Source organism: Astatotilapia calliptera, chromosome 3 (assembly GCF_964374335.1).
Source record: "Astatotilapia calliptera chromosome 3, fAstCal68.1, whole genome shotgun sequence".
In the NCBI taxonomy this organism is placed as follows: Eukaryota; Metazoa; Chordata; class Actinopteri; order Cichliformes; family Cichlidae; genus Astatotilapia; species Astatotilapia calliptera.
In genome coordinates, this window is record NC_137424.1 from 78431431 (window position 1) to 78447230 (window position 15800).

Sequence of the window (15800 nt, forward strand, 5' to 3'; positions counted from 1 at the left end):
AGTTCTCAGCCTTGATGCCTGATGAATGACAAGTAGACCCTGATCACATGACCTCAGGGACCTGCTAGGGACATAGGGCTGTAAAAGCTCAATGATGTAGGCAGGTGCTTGTCCATGAAGAGCTCTATAAGTCCGTACCAGAATCTTAAAATGGAGTCTGAATTCGATGGGGAGCCAATGCAGCTGTATAAGCAACGGTGTCACATGTGAGTAGATGTTTTGGTCAGAAGCCTTGCTGCAGCATTTTGGACAATCTGCAGAAGCTCCAGGGAGCCATAGGCATGTAAACAGTGAATTACAGTAGTAGTAGTACAATCTCCTTTAACGTGAACATCCAAAGTGAGAGCCGGGTCAAAAATTACCCCTAGGTTTCTGATAGATGATTTCACAAATGTTGAAAGAGAACCAAGAGCATTCATTATGTTAGGTACATGTCTGTCAGGAGCACATACAAGGACTTCGGTCTTTCCTTCATTAAGTTGGAGGAAGTTGTCAGCCATCATCTCCTTTAATGGATTTTAAGCACTCATTCAAAATCTGCAGCTTAGAAACATCTTGGGGTTTAAAAAAAATATATATAACTGGATATCGTCAGCGTAGCAGTGGTAACAAATGTCCTCAAAGGGGCTCAAAATATTCTGGAGAGGAAGTAGATATATTAAAAACAATGTAGGCCCCAGCACAGAACCTTGTGGCACACCATAGGTGAGGGAAGTGAAAGACGATCTGTATTTAGAAACTGCCACAGCAAAGTATCGTTCATACAGATACAAGGAGAACCACTCTAAGGCAGATCCAGTTACACCGACTCAGTATTTCAGCCTTTCAAGCAGAATGTGATGGTCCACAGTGTCAAAGGCCAACGTGAGGTCCAACATCAGGAGAACTTTTTCCTGCATCGTTTTTCATCAAAATGTCACTGGAGACTCTAAGAAGGGCTGTCTCACTAGAATGTGCTCTACGAAAGCCAGACTGAAATTTGTTAAGAATATTATGTTTCACTAAAACTGCTGTAAGCTGCTTAGCCACAACCTTTTCTAAAATCTTAGCAATTAATGGTAGTTTTGAGATTGGCCTGTAACTGCTAGTAAGAGAAGGGGCTAACTTAGGTTTTTTTTAAAGGGGGTGTATAGCAGCATTTTTTATATAAGCAGGGACAGAAAGAAAGAAAATTTTCAGTCTTCATTAGAAGAAAGGGGCAGCAGGTGGAGCAGGAGTAATAATATCAGTGATGGTGTCAAATAACACCTTAGGATTACCTCTGCTCTTAGCAACCAGATGAGAAAAATAGCCAGAAATCAACATTGTTTTGATAGATTTAAATTAAAAGCATCCGAGAAATTCTCCGCTGTGGAGGAATTTAATATGCAAGAAATAACCGGCCGGCGGACAGGAGACAGAGGGTCGTGAAAAGACAAGTTAAAAAGAATACAGTGATGATCAGAGATAAAAATGTCCTCAGAACAAATAAAATCAATATTTAAACCCAAAGTAAAAACAAGCTCCAGTGTGTGTCTTTTGCAATGGGGCCGGACACATGCTGGGGAAAATGAAAAGAATCCATAATGCTGATAAAACCTCTGACAAAGAGGTCTGAGTCATCATCAACATATATGTTAAAATCCCCAACTATAAGCAGGCTGGACAACTTCATAGTAGAGGACAGGAAGTCGCTGAACTCCGATAAAAACAAGCTATTTGGGCCGGGCGGACGATACACCACAGAACAATAAAAAGGATCCTTGATTGCGACTTTAAATAGTTGTAGTTCAAACGAAAGAAAATTACAAACTTTCACTAAGTAGCAGGAGAACTGGACCTAAAATGCCACAGCGAGACCTCCTCCACGACCAGATCCCCGAGGCTGGCTGATGAAGGAACAGCCAGCCGGGCACAGTTCAATGAGGGACGAATATTCCAAGTCCCACTGCCAGGTCTCAGTCAGAAATAAGTAGTCCAGTTTTTTAGAAGAAATAAAATCGTTTAACAAGAACAATTTATTAGTCAAAGATCGAGAATTAAAAAGCACCAGGTTCAGCGGGGTAGCAGCATCATTTTTAGCAGAGGCTCAAGTTAAAGGATGTAAATACTCGGGGTTTCAGCCTTAGAGCTCGTAGATTCCACTCACCAAGGGGTGAAAAGCCAGTCAGTAGCAGTCAGTCTGGATAAACCCTCCTGAGGCAGCACGGTCTCAGAGAGCCGGGCCCTGCTTATCCAAGCAGGGTTGTAGAAAACAAATTCCCTTCCATGGAGCTTTTCTGAGCACAGGTGACAAAGCACGCTCGACGTCGCTTTCCAGCCAGACGCCACTGCCAGAAAAGCCTAAGCTTCACCTGGATACCTGCTCTTCTCCATGGTCTGAGGGGCCTGCTGAGGACGCCTGACACGGATCCAGCCACTCACGGAGGATGGAAAATGCCAAAAGAGGAGGAGGATGAGACATCTTGTGCCATCATTGAAGATCGGATGGATTAGCAGCGTCAGACGATCATAAACCAAGGCAGCCAGTACATCATTGATACAAAGCGAAAACAGCAGATCAGAGAAAAGCAGCATGACGAAACAGCCAGACAAACTGCAACAGGCAGCGGCAAAGCCAAACACAGGCGCCATCATACCGGAAGTGATGTAAAGTGAAGCAACACTAAAAACACTGACATAAGACAAGGGACTGTCAAAGTAAAACAGAAAATAAAACACAGAGACGTGGACTTGACACTGAACAAAGGGAAACACTGATCCAGGACCATAAGAGTAACTGTGTAAACAGGATTTAAAAAAGACACACACACACTGACATAACATACCTTTGTTGAGTAATCTCCTTACATATACTGAAAGACCCACAATGACAGCAAGTGTGGCAAGGAGGAATGCCAGGAGGACCGAGGCCTCAGCTGGGAACATGTACGGCTCTGTAAGAAAGAATGAAGTAAAAAAAAACTGATTATTTAAAATCCACAACCAAACTGAAAGAGCAGTGAACACAACATCAGTGTGAGAAAAGAACAGGAAACTAACTTAGTGAATACAAAAGTCACAAAGATCATGTCTCATCAGGACTCAAAAAGACAGAAAGTGACCAAAAATAAAAACTGATATTCCAGGCAAGGTTCAGCTACATGGGAGAGCTCAATCACACTGGTTAAGAGGAAAAACATTTACATACGTTTGTTCATCCAGTGGAAGAAGCAGCACAGAAAATACAAGCACTTTTTGTAATGTCTAACTTGGAGGAAAGCCTGCAGCCTACCTCCAAAAAAGCTGTGATGCATACTGCTATCTGTCTTAATGCAATCACAGGTGCTAACACACAAAAACCGAGGCTGAGTGTATGAAGGTAAACATGCTGCAAATGTGAGGATGTGTAGGAAATGTTCACTGTAAAAATGCTTCACACACTTGTTTCAAATTAAGTTACTGAGAACATTCAGAAATGAGTAGATTGATATTTACACAAATATACTGAGAGCTGCAAACTTGTAATTCAAATTGTATTTCCATTTATTTAATTTTGTTTACTTACAGCCACAACTCTAATTTTAACCTCTCAGATCTGTGAATATAACGGCTTAAGTGGACCCTTTAGAGTCACTAATTTACAATTTCAAGCACTCTGACTTATACCACACTATATGGTTACCTGAAGAGTGGAGGGAAGGGTGGAGAAGCTGGAGGTAGAGCTCAACCAATCAGAAAGCAGTAGACTGAGCACTCTAGCCCTGCTGTCCTCTTTCTCGTAGTGGTCCTAGCTAACTAGCTCTCCAGCATAAATACACTGATAGCATGGATATTTGACACACATTCAGTCCAGCAGTGTGTTCTCACTCAGTTTGTCCCAATTTGGGTGGTAAAAGAGGACTGTTAGTTCACCACAGCACTGTCACTCACGTACATCAGTATGTTACACTTTAAATCACACTAAACCAGTCTTCCTCAGCACCTTCATGCTGATTTACCCATGTTTGTTATGCTGAAAGGAAACTATACTAAAAAGTTCCTGGCGGAGCTCCTGTTGTCTGATTAGGAGCCCCAACATTGTCAGGCATTCATATAAGCAAGTCCTTACAAACTACTATGCACCATTCTGAGTTGCTGCAATTTTAGCAAAATGGACCAGCCTGCTGCATCATTCTTCACTTTGATTTTCAGGGTGACTTTGAATTTAGCCTCTGTAATTTGATCATTTTCATTTCCATTTACATGTGTGGCATCCTTTTGTTCCTCACACATTACCCAGTTTGTATCAATACCGATATCCACATGATTTTTTTCCCACTGATATGTGATGAATTTTCAAAGCGTTACTTTAATTTGTTTAAACAGTGTATTTCATAAAGTTGCCTGTCAATTAAAAACATGATCTGTGGGGTCGTATTTAGATGCATGTGGGGTTATGGGGACCAATATAACTAAGTGTTGGATTGTGCTGCTGACCTTTGACCTGCAGCTGAACATCTGTCAGTCTGGGTTCTTCTCCCGACTCTCTGATGGTGCAGGTGTAGTTGCTGCTGTCAAAGATGTGGGGTTTCCTCAGAGTGAGGCTGAAGTCTCCAGTCTGCAGAGCGTCAGTCTTCATGGATGTTCGGTCTCTGTAACGCTGGTTTTGATCTGTCAGCTCGTTCTCTTCCTGCTGACGCTGGTGGACGGTTGGAGGATTGAGGTCGTAGCGACTCCACACCACTGTGGCGGGTCCAGATGCAAACGGGATGTGACAGGGCAGCAGGACTGACTCCGCCCCCTCGTACACCTCCACAGTGAAGACTTGGTGGGACACTGTGAGGACACAGAGACACAAACATGAATCAGCTGTTTGTGTGAACTGTAGGTCTTATGATCACCTGAGATAGCCTGCTGACAAATACTTGATCAATAAGACAACAGTGAAGGAAAATGTGGAGAACTGAGAACTCTGGAACCTGCAGATACCCTGACACCTACCCAGGCAGCAATTGTCTCAAGGATTAAAGCAGCTGTGAAAATTCTTGTTTCTAAAATTTAACCTCTGATCTCTGACCTATATGTGCAGCAGATTTTAGGGTATGTTGCTGACCTTTGACACGCAGCTCTACTGTTGTCAGTGTCCGTTCATTTCCAAATGCTGTGATGGTGCAGGTGTAGGTGCCACTGTCAGAAGGGCGGGGTTTCTTCAGAGTGAGGCTGAAGTCTCCGGTCCTCAGAGAGTCCGTCTTCATGGATGTTCTTCTCCTGTAACGCTGGTTTTGGTTTCTCAGTTCATCTCCTACCAGGTTACGCTGGTGGACGATTGGAGGACTGAAGTCGTGGCGGCTCCACACCAGAGTGGGACGTGCAGGTACAGAAGAGTCCTGACAGGTCAGCAGGACAGACTCCACCCCCTCATACACCTCCAGAGCCGAGGCATGCTGGGAAACTTAGGACACAGAGACAGAAACATGAATCAGCTGTGTGTGAGTCTAAACCTGAACTCTGCATCAGTTCACTGCACCAGGATATAATGGTGCTGCAAATGTCAAATGATCGAAATGTGATATCTACCTCTGACTTATAAAGCTCCACACATTTAGACGCATCTTTGAATCTATGAATGAGGCATGTTTTATAAAGCACTTTGAATGCTCAAACAAAAAAGCACTACATAAATGACAGTCCATTTGCCATAGTGGCACTTGTTTGAATGTATGAATACTGTGCGTTCATTGTGGACCCGTGGATTTTTTAATTTATTTGTCCCTGACTGTAATGTTCATGTTTTCACTTTGTGATACAGAAAATATAATTTTGTATGTTTTCTCTGCTAGATTTTAATGTGCTGTGAAGTTAAATTCTCTTTACTCTGCTGGAGCTGCAGCTATAATAACACCCACCAAGAATACTAATCCAAACAATAATTCTTATAACAAACTAAAGTCGTTTCCATGTCTCCTTCATTGGCTACACCTCAATATATATGTTGACACACTGAAAGCCTCAATGCAGAATGCCCAGAGTCATGTTACTGTTATCTCTGACTTTGGTTTTAGGTTTTGTTGACCCAACTAACACAAAACCTAAAACTTTGGTTTTAGGTTTTGTTGACCCAACTAACACAAAGAAAGCTGTGTTGAACTTTATCTGAGCCCCTCAGGAACAACAATGCTCCTGCCTCCTACCTCCGAGGAGGAGCCCAGCCACCGTTCAGAGGAAGCTCTTTTCTGCTGTATGTGAAGCAGATGACAAGTTACATGAACTGCTTTGGAATTGAATAAGACAACTGGAGGCAGAATTAGAGCAAAGTGGCAAGGCTAAAGAAACTGTGGGTGCCACCACAGTTTCAGTCATCTCTCACTACGCTGTCAGACCAAGCTGAGAGCCCTGATCGGGAAGACTTGTATGGTGGATTGTTTCTTTGAAGGGGTAGAAACACAAGCATTGTGGGATACAGGTTCACCGGTGACTATCATTAATGACTTAATGGTAAATGGCCTGTATTTGTATAGCGCTTTACTAGTCCCTAAGGACCCCAAAGCACTTTACACATCCAGTCATCCACCCATTCACACACACATTCACACACTGGTGATGGCAAGCTAAATTGTAGCCACAGCCGCCCTGGGGCGCACTGACAGAGGAGAGGCTGCCGGACACTGGCGCCACCGGGCCCTCTGACCACCACCAGTAGGCAACGGGTGAAGTGTCTTGCCCAAGGACACAACAACCGAGACTGTCCAAGCCGGGGCTCGAACCGGCAACCTTCCGATTACAACAAGGCAAACTCCCAACTCTTGAGCCACGACCGCCCCAATGACAATTGTCACTGACTTAATGACAGTGACAGTTGGATAGCAACTGCAGTCCTGCATTCCACATATACAAATGAGAAGCACAAGTGAACCCCTGGGTCAGGATGAGGCTCTGGTGGGCAAAGCAGCGAACCAAACACCCATACCCTTTGCCGTTTGGGTTGCGAAATCTCTCCGTCCCACATTGTGGGTGCCGCAGCCTGCCACTGAAGGAGCTGCTCAGTGCTGTCAGAGTCTCTTGCATGGGGTGGGAGATATTGTCCAACAGGGATGACAGCTTAGCCACCATTCTCCTGTCACTCACCACTTCCACTGTTTCCAGAGGGCATCCTAGAACAGAGCTGGCCCTTCTGATCAGCCTGTTCAGTCTCTTCCTGTCCCCGGCAGAGATGTTGCTGCCCCAGCAGACCACACCGTAAAAGATAGCTGAGGCCACCACAGAGTCATAGAAGGTCTTCAGGAGTGGGCCCTTCACTCCAAAAGACTGGAGTCGCCGCAGCAGGTACAGCCTGTAGCCTGTCTGAATTAGGAGTCCAGTCCAGTTTATTTTTCAGATGAACACCAAGGTACCTGTAGCTGTCCACAGTCTCAATGTCCATACCTTGGATGTTCAGTGGTTCAGTGCGGAAGTCTATCACCAGCTCCTGGTAGTAGACTTCGTGGACTGGTGCCAGTTCTGCTGGCACCAGTCCACGAAGCCCTGGGTCAGTCCTCTGTACTATTGCAGAGTCGTCAGAGAACTTCTGCAGGAAGCACTGGGTGGGGTTGTGGGAGAAGTCTGCAGTGTAGATTGTGAAGAGGAACGGTGGCAGAACCGTTCCCTGTGGGGCCCCCGTACTGCAGACAACCCTGTCCGACACACAACTGTCATTGGCCTGCAGACCTGTTGAACAGAGGATGTATTCAGAAATCCCGATCCCCCTACTCATCACCCATCGTCTGCGTGAGCAGGAAGGATGGAAGTTTGCGTCTCTGTGTGGATTACCGTGTGCTGAACCGAAAATCCTGACCGTCACCCCATACCTCGTGTACAAGACATGTTGAACAGCCTGAGTGGGAGTGCATGGTTCTCAGTGTTGAACCAGGGCAAGGCATATCACCAGGGTTTCATGGAGGAAATTAGCAAACCCCTCAAAGCCTTTATCACACTTTTGGGCTTATATGAGTGGGTAAGGATTCCCTTTGGTTTGTCCTCGGTGCCTTGCAGGTTTGAGGGATGAAATATCTCAACCATATCTGGATGGCAATCTTGTCCACAGCAGATCATTTGAGGAGCATCTGCCTGATCTGAGGGAGGTCCTGCGCCGCTATCAAGCACATGGGGTGAAGCTGACCACAATAAAGTGTGAAGTGTTCAAGGACAAGGTGAAATTCCTGGGAAAGATTGTATCCAAAGATGGCTACTGCATGGACCCCGCTGAATTAGCACCAGTGCAAGCACTAAAAACCCACAAACCTGAGACTGTGGGAGACCTAAGGAAAATGCTAGGTTTCCTGCCATGCTGCCGCCCCTACATTCCAGACTTCTCACGCACTGCCAAGCCACTATACCAGCTGCTATCAAAAAAATCAGCTCCAGAAACTAACTACACCTCCACTCTGGATAGCTAGAGTTTCTAGCAATGTATTATGCACCTTCTTTCACAGTGTATATGGATAACAATCTGTTAATCTATGTCCTGACTACAGGGAAGCTAAATGCTACAACACACCAGTGGGCTGCTGAACTAGCCTACTTGAACTTCTCAATCAAGAATCGGCCAGAAAGGGCTAATGGCGATGCTGATGGCTTATCACGGATGCCTCTAGACATGAAGCAGTACGTGCGCACATGCTCGCAGGAAATGAAACCAGAGGTAATCACACCTGCTACACAGGTGGTCCAGCTGAAATCCCATGAACATGGGCCCTGGATGTGTCCATCTACCATAACCACAGCATGTGCTAATGTAGAGCATGAAGGAGTAATGGCCCCAGTGACACAGATCTCTAAAGAGACACTAACGGTGCGTTCACACCAAACGCGATAGACGTGACCAGAGCATAAGGTTTACATATAAAGTCAATGGAGGAGCGCGATGAAGCGCGACTGGGGGTCCTGTGAAACTTCAGAAGCAGGTTTGTGTCACGAAAACGCTTTTCTGCCTGATTCGCGCAAGCAAGTAGCGCGAATGACGTTTGAAGCACGAAGTAAAATACGCACTGCAGTTTGTGTGGTGCATTTTGTGCATTCGCGCGTATCGCGTCTACCACTCGAGTTGGAAAATCTGAACTCCAGCTTCGAGTCATGCCATGACAACCAATCAGGAGCCTGGTGACGTAATGCTCTGGCCTAGTTCAAAGGGGCAGGTCCAGCCAAGCCATTCATACTTCATTCAATATGGAGGAAAGGCTAATCAACGCGCTAGCAAACCACCCGGAGCTGTACGACACCAGCTGCTTTCTGTACCGAGACAGGAATAAAAAGGACCGAGCTTGGAGGAAGATATCTGAAGAGATCGGGCAACCTGGTAAGTTCATTCAATTCTCTTTTGGAATTTTTGACTGACCTGGGGAAGCCGCGCAAAAGCTAGCAAGCCCGCCTACTGTCCCGCTATTTTCCCACTGATGTACAAATATCTTTCCGCTAACAAGATAATGTGTTTATTCAGAGGACATCTGCAGGAGAAAGTGAAAGAGCCTCAGGGACACATACTCCAAGGAGAATAGGATGGAGAAGGAGAAGAGGAGTGGGTCTGCAGCAGGATCGGGGAGGAGATGGAAGTTCTTTGCGGTCACGGGGTTCCTAGACCCCTTCCTCACCCCGCGGGAGACTAGCGGCAATATGGTGCGGACCGTAGAAAACATCACTCCCGAGGACCAGAGACAGCCCGAAGAGGCAGCAGGGGAGTCCCAGTCAGAAGGTATGTTCACAATGAATTAATGTAGGCAGTTAATTTATGCATGTTGTCATATAGGTATATATGTTATTGTTTATTAATAAACAGCACACAGTGGTCCCGCAGTTCATCCGTCACTGCCTCGCTTTGTCGCAGATTTTTTTATTGCACAGTACAACTTTCAACAATGCTCATTGCATTCTGCAGCCTGATTGACAAATCTCCTCCGTGTCGTGTCTCCTGCGCTTGCCAAATTTAAGAAGAAAAACGCAGCATAATAATACTGTAATGTTGGACCCAAGAAACATAGGCTGGAGCGAATATGATGACAGCAGAACTTTTATTTAATACTGTGGTTTTTACTGGGACACAGACACTCCCGCGCTCTCTCTGCTGTCACATCCGCTTCCCTCCTCTGACTGTCACTGCCAACATATAAAGAGACACAATCACTGTCAGATCCCAGCACACCTGTTCAACCCGCCCCTGCGCCGCCCCGGGAGCTCACTGCGTCACCCCTCCTCTGCAGCTGGCCAGAGACCACACCCACGCCACAAATACTTTTACATTTTGAAATCTACAAAGGTTTGCACTTTGAGAATCGACTTGTGAGAACTGTGAGTAATGTTCATGTATGTCTGAAAAAAAAGTGTATAAAGTGCATGGCCAGGGGCTAGTTATTCTGAGAACCCCTGCTGCAATAAATGAGGGACTATACTTTCTCTATGATTATTGTTTTCAACCTGTTAACATTTAATATTGTCTTGACAGAGTCAACTGATTCTGCAGCAGAGCATCCCCTGTTGCTTCTCCTGGCTCCCTGGTCCCTTCGCTCCTGCTGCTGCACCCACAGGTATGTACAGCAAGCACTGATAACTTTTTACTCGGTTGGATGCCGGTCGGGCTCAGACGCTAGGGTACGCAAACATCCACACCGGCCAGCACTTCCGAGCCTTTTCCTATCGAACGCCAGATCCATCACCCACAAACTGGACGAATTGGAGCTACCCTACGTGCAAAGCCAACACAAGCTTTGCACGTAACTGCAGCATTATTCTTATTACGGAGACGTGGCTTCACCCGCTGATTCCCAACGCTGCAGTCGAGCCGCACGCTACATTGGCATGACAGAAACACCAACTCAGGTAAAAGCAGAAGAGGGGGGCTATGTGTTTACGTGCATAACGAGTGGTGTTGTAACAGCAGGATCATTCACACACACTGTTCTCCTGATTTGGAGGTTCTGGCAGTCTCGTGCAGACCTTTTTTACATCCCGAGGGAGTTTACAGTAGTTATTGTAATAGCTGTTTATATACCGCCGGATGCTAACGTTAGCACAGCTCTCAGCCTCTTGCTCAACACCATAAACAAACAACAGCTTGCCCACCCCGATGGGGTTTTTATTGTCGCCGGTGACTTTAACAAAGCGTGCCTAAAGACTGTGCTTCCTAAATTTGTCCAGTTTGTGGACTTTGCTACGAGAGGAGAACACACTTTGGACCATGTCTATTCAAACATCAGGCATGCTTTCAGAGCGACACCCCTCCCCCACCTGGCTGGATCTGACCACGTCTGCATGTCCCTCATCCCCACCTACACCCCCCTGCTGAGAAAAACAAAGCCCCAGACAAAGACAATAAAAACCTGGCCTGAAGGAGCCCTTTCTCAACTGCAGGACTGCTTCTCAACAACTGTATGGGATTTATTCTCCAGCCACAACCTCCAGGAGTACTCTCGTACATCAGGAACTGTGTTGAAAATGTCACCGTCAACAAAAGGGTCAGGGTGTTTCCAAATCAAAAACCCTGGATGAATAGCGAAGTGCAATCCCTCCTAAAAAGCCGCAACACTGCCTTCAAGTCAGGGGACAGGGCTGCGTATAGGGCGGCCAGGGCAGACCTGAGTAGAGGCATCAGGAAAGCTAAGGCTGCCTATAGGAGGAGGATTGAAGATCACTTTGCTGACAACGACCCCAGAAAAATGTGGTAGGGGATCAATCACATTACCAACTACAGAAGCAATAACCAGACAACATCTAGGACTGATGCCTCACTGGCTGAGGATCTAAACCGTTTCTTCGCCCGCTTTGAGACGACCTGGCCCTCAGCTGCCACACCACTTCCACCCGCCCCCAGCACTGGCACACTAACACTTAGGGAGCACCAAGTGAGGTGTGTTCTAAGGTCAGTGAATCCCAGGAAGGCGGCAGGTCCTGATGGAATACATGGAAAGGTTCTCAGAGCATGTGCTGACGAACTGACCGGAGTCTTCACTAAAATCTTCAACCTTTCCTTGTCAAGTTGGTCAGAAGGTTCCTTTGTGAGTGCGCATGCGCCATTAGCGTGCTGCCTGCTGTAACCCCTAATTTCCCTCGGGATGAATAAAGTATTCTGATTCTGATTCTGAAACACCGTCCCGCCCTGCCTCAAAACCTCCACCATCATCCCCATCGCCAAGAAGACAGCTGTGGTCAGCCCAAATGACTACAGGCCTGTTGCATTTACGCCTGTAGTGATGAAGTGCTTTGAGAGACTGGTCTGTCAGCACATCAGGGCCGGTCTGCCTCCCACTCTGGACCCCCACCAATTTGCCTACAGGACAAATCGATCCACCGAGGACGCTATCACCATAGCGCTCCACACTGCGCTGAGTCACCTGGAGCACCGAGGAAGCTATGTGAGAATGCTCTTTCTGGACTTTAGCTCAGCATTCAATCATCCCGGAGATCCTGGTCCAGAAACTGTCTCACCTGGGACTCTCCACTCCCATCTGCCTCTGGATCAAGGACTTCCTGACAGATAGACCACAGTCTGTCAGACTTGGCCCCCACCTGTCCAGCACCATCACACTCAGCACCGGGTCTCCACAAGGATGTGTTTTGAGTCCCCTCCTGTTTACGCTCTACACATCCGACTGCTCCCCTACCCATCTCTCAAACACCATCATAAAGTTCGCGGATGACACCACAGTGGTTGGACTCATCTCAAGGGGGGATGAGTCGGACTACAGAGATGAGGTCAACAGACTGACTGAGTGGTGTTCAGTTAACAACCTCCAACTGAACACCACGAAAACTAAAGAACTTATCTTGGACTTCAGGAAGGGCAGAGCAGACTCGGCCCCACTTTACATTCACGGGAACTGTGTGGAGAGGGTACACTCCATGAGGTTTCTGGGCGTGCACATCTCTGATGACCTCTCCTGGACTGCAAATACTACAGCGGTGGTAAAAAAGGCCCAGCAGTGTCTCCACTTTCTGAAAGTGCTCAGGAGGAACAACCTGCAGGAGAGGCTGCTGGTGACATTTTACAGAACCACCATAGAGAGCATCCTAACGTACAGCATAACAACATGGTATGCAGGGTGCTCAGCTGCGGACAGGAAAGTACTGCAGAGGGTCATCAACACAGCCCAGAAGATCACTGGCTGCTCTCTGCCCAGCCTGGAGGTCACTGCAAACTCTCGGTACCTCAGCAGAGCTGGCAATATCATCAAGGACCACTCTCACCCCAGCAACCAACTGTTTGAACTATTACCGTCAGGCCGACGGTACAGGTCACATAAAACCAGGACAAACAGATTCAGGGATAGCTTCTTTCCCAGAGCTATCACCGTAGTAAATAAGCACAAAAACAATTGAACCTATTCCATACCATCACTGTCATTATATTATGCTGCTATTCATACTGTCATTATATTAATGCTGCTATCCTGTATATATTGTATATACTATTGTTTGAGTACTTACGATTGTTTTTTTGTACTTTTTATATTTTACATTTATATTTATTATTGAAACTTGTACCAAGGGAGTGGCACTCCAATTTCGTTGTACTCTGTACAATGACAATAAAGGCTTTTCTATTCTATTCTATTCTATTCTATATGCATACGGGTACGCGCACACACAGGCATTCACGTGCTCGTGCACATAAACACAGACACAGAGTTTTCAGCACACTGTGGGGGGTTTTATGATGGGGACGCCTCTATAAAGCTGGCTGTAACTAACAAAGGGGTGAAGATTTTGCAGAGGGACATCGGCCTCGTCTTCCTTTCTAGAAGTGCATGCTTAAATAAAGATGAATAAAGGTTTTGTGAAATAACTACTGAGTTCCGGCGCCGTCTGTGGATGCCTCGACGAATAAAAGAACAGGGGTAAAACTGATTTCGCAACAGTATTGGTGCAGAAACCCGGGAAACGTGTGTTACTATTAGTTAGAAAGCAGGGTTTAAGGCCTCATCGCCGGCTGAGGTCGCCGTTAGAGTCGGCGTCTCGTCTGAAGTATGGGAGTCAATTAAAGTAACAAAAATAATTTGTGTCTGAAATGTGTGTTTGTGGTGTGCAGAAATTGCGGCAGGAGGCCGTGTCACGAATTGTTGCAAACTGTGAAGTCAATTGGGGGGTTTAATTTGGTTTTATTTTTATGGGGAAGAGAAACTGCGGTATCCAGTCCATGGCGCAGTTTGAATAATTCGTGAGGCAAATGTGGCACGATCTGAAGATCGTAAGCCTAATTGTCCTAGTTAGGTTGAGGTGTATAAGAGCGGACAGGACCCGCTCTGTGTGCTGATTAGTGCGTTGTCCTGAATCAGCAGAAGTGTCTCGCAGAAAGTTTGTATGGGACTGCGAGAAGCATGAGGTGTGTGTGAGCCAGCCTCGAGGGGCGGGTTCACAGGTGGAACAAAGGAGGAGTAAAATGTGTGTGTGTGTGTGTGTGTGTGAGAGAGAGAGAGAGAGAGAGAGAGAGAAAGGTGGGGGCGAGTGACCAGCCTGTGAGTGTGTGTGAATTCCTTGATGACAAAGAGGGAGACAAAGTAGATTAGTTGATTTTCTGTGAAATAATAAGAGTTAAGAAATCGTAGTGATCAAAGAGGAGAAAATGAACTAAAGTAAATAAAGCAAATTAAAAAGTGCATTAGCGTTAAAGTAATGATAAATAAATAGATAAAAATTAATAGTGACATTTAAAGGTGACCAAGTATTCAAGGATGAATGGAGAATTTGATTGCTGACTCTATGAGAGCTGTTGGGGTGAAAGGAAAATGAGGTTGAAGGAGTGAGTTAACAGGTTAATGTGTGGGTGTAAAACAATGGGGTAAAAAAAAAGAGAAAGAAAATGATGAAAACAAAGAAAATAAGAAGTGTGGAAGTGTGAGTGGGAAATTGTCCCCAACTGGGGGAAGCAGGTCACCTTCTTCCCCTGCTGGACACAAAACAAAAACATAATTTGGAGTGTGGTGGATGAAAATAATTAACTACAACATCAAGAAGATTTTTGTGTTTGCGGTTAAGACCAAATAAAAATTTTATTTTCGGGGCTTAAAGTCAGTAGAGTTCACAACAAAATAAGCAGAGATGTGTTGCTTAAGGGGTGATGAAAACATATGCAGTCACAGTGAATAATGAAATTCTCTCAGTCTGTCGATTACAGGTGGGGAACGGACCTGGATCAATTCTCCACGGGCAGCAGTCGGAAGAAAATTATAGGTTAAAATCATTAGAAAAAATAGAAACACCCAGCCAGAATTTTTGGCTGAATTGTTTTGCAGCTTCCCGTCCTCATCCTGAACAAGCAAGCTCCAAGGAAGCTAATCTCTCCCTGAAGACACCGAGTGCAGTTTCAGAAGCACGAGCATGAACATCAACAGTGGACAGGAGTCCAAGAGACAATACCAGAGTTCTGAGCAGAGAGGTCCAGCAGCGCTGTGGGCAAACAGCATCAGAAAGAGAAGAACCACCATCTAGATTGGATGGATGGAGATGCGTTTCCAGCCAGCTGCAACCTCACTGTGTGTGAAGGACTTTTGAGAAGACTGTCTGAGTTTGACATTTGCCATGTTTGGAGTGAGATGGCAATGAAAGAGACAGTGGGACAAAGAGAGTCACGGGACAAAGCTGAAGAGAACTGACTGCCATTGGACTGAAAAGTGGGAGAGAAGAAAAGGAGCAGAAGAGGACAGAGGCTGCTGTTTTAGTGTGGGGAATCAAATTGGGTTAAGGAATCTGCGGAGACAAGCGACTGCCTGGAAGTGGAGGATTGACACAGTGTCCAGACCAGCACAAAAGGGGGAGGAAGACAAGCACTGAGGTATGCAAGTGTACTGTTAGAAAAATGGAAAGGTGACACCACACATGCAGATAATATGCACCAGAGA

At 46.0% G+C, this 15800-nt stretch overlaps 2 protein-coding genes across 2 annotated transcripts in view; both read right to left on the minus strand.

Annotated features, from left to right (window-relative positions):
* LOC145425893 (butyrophilin-like protein 2) overlaps positions 1-15800 on the minus strand; it is a 197320-nt gene that overhangs the window by 124161 nt on the left and 57359 nt on the right. The gene's annotated exons all lie outside the window — the stretch shown is intronic.
* Positions 1-15800, minus strand: part of LOC145421780 (butyrophilin-like protein 2) — a gene marked incomplete at its 3' end in the record, with an annotated part of 133086 nt that overhangs the window by 111218 nt on the left and 6068 nt on the right. Inside the window, exons 2-4 of the mRNA XM_080292564.1 lie at positions 5054-5392; positions 4438-4776; positions 2808-2915 (exon numbers count right to left, since the gene is read on the minus strand). Of these exons, the coding sequence (XP_080148690.1) occupies positions 2808-2915; positions 4438-4776; positions 5054-5392 (786 nt within the window). The remainder of the gene's footprint in view (positions 1-2807; positions 2916-4437; positions 4777-5053; positions 5393-15800) is intronic.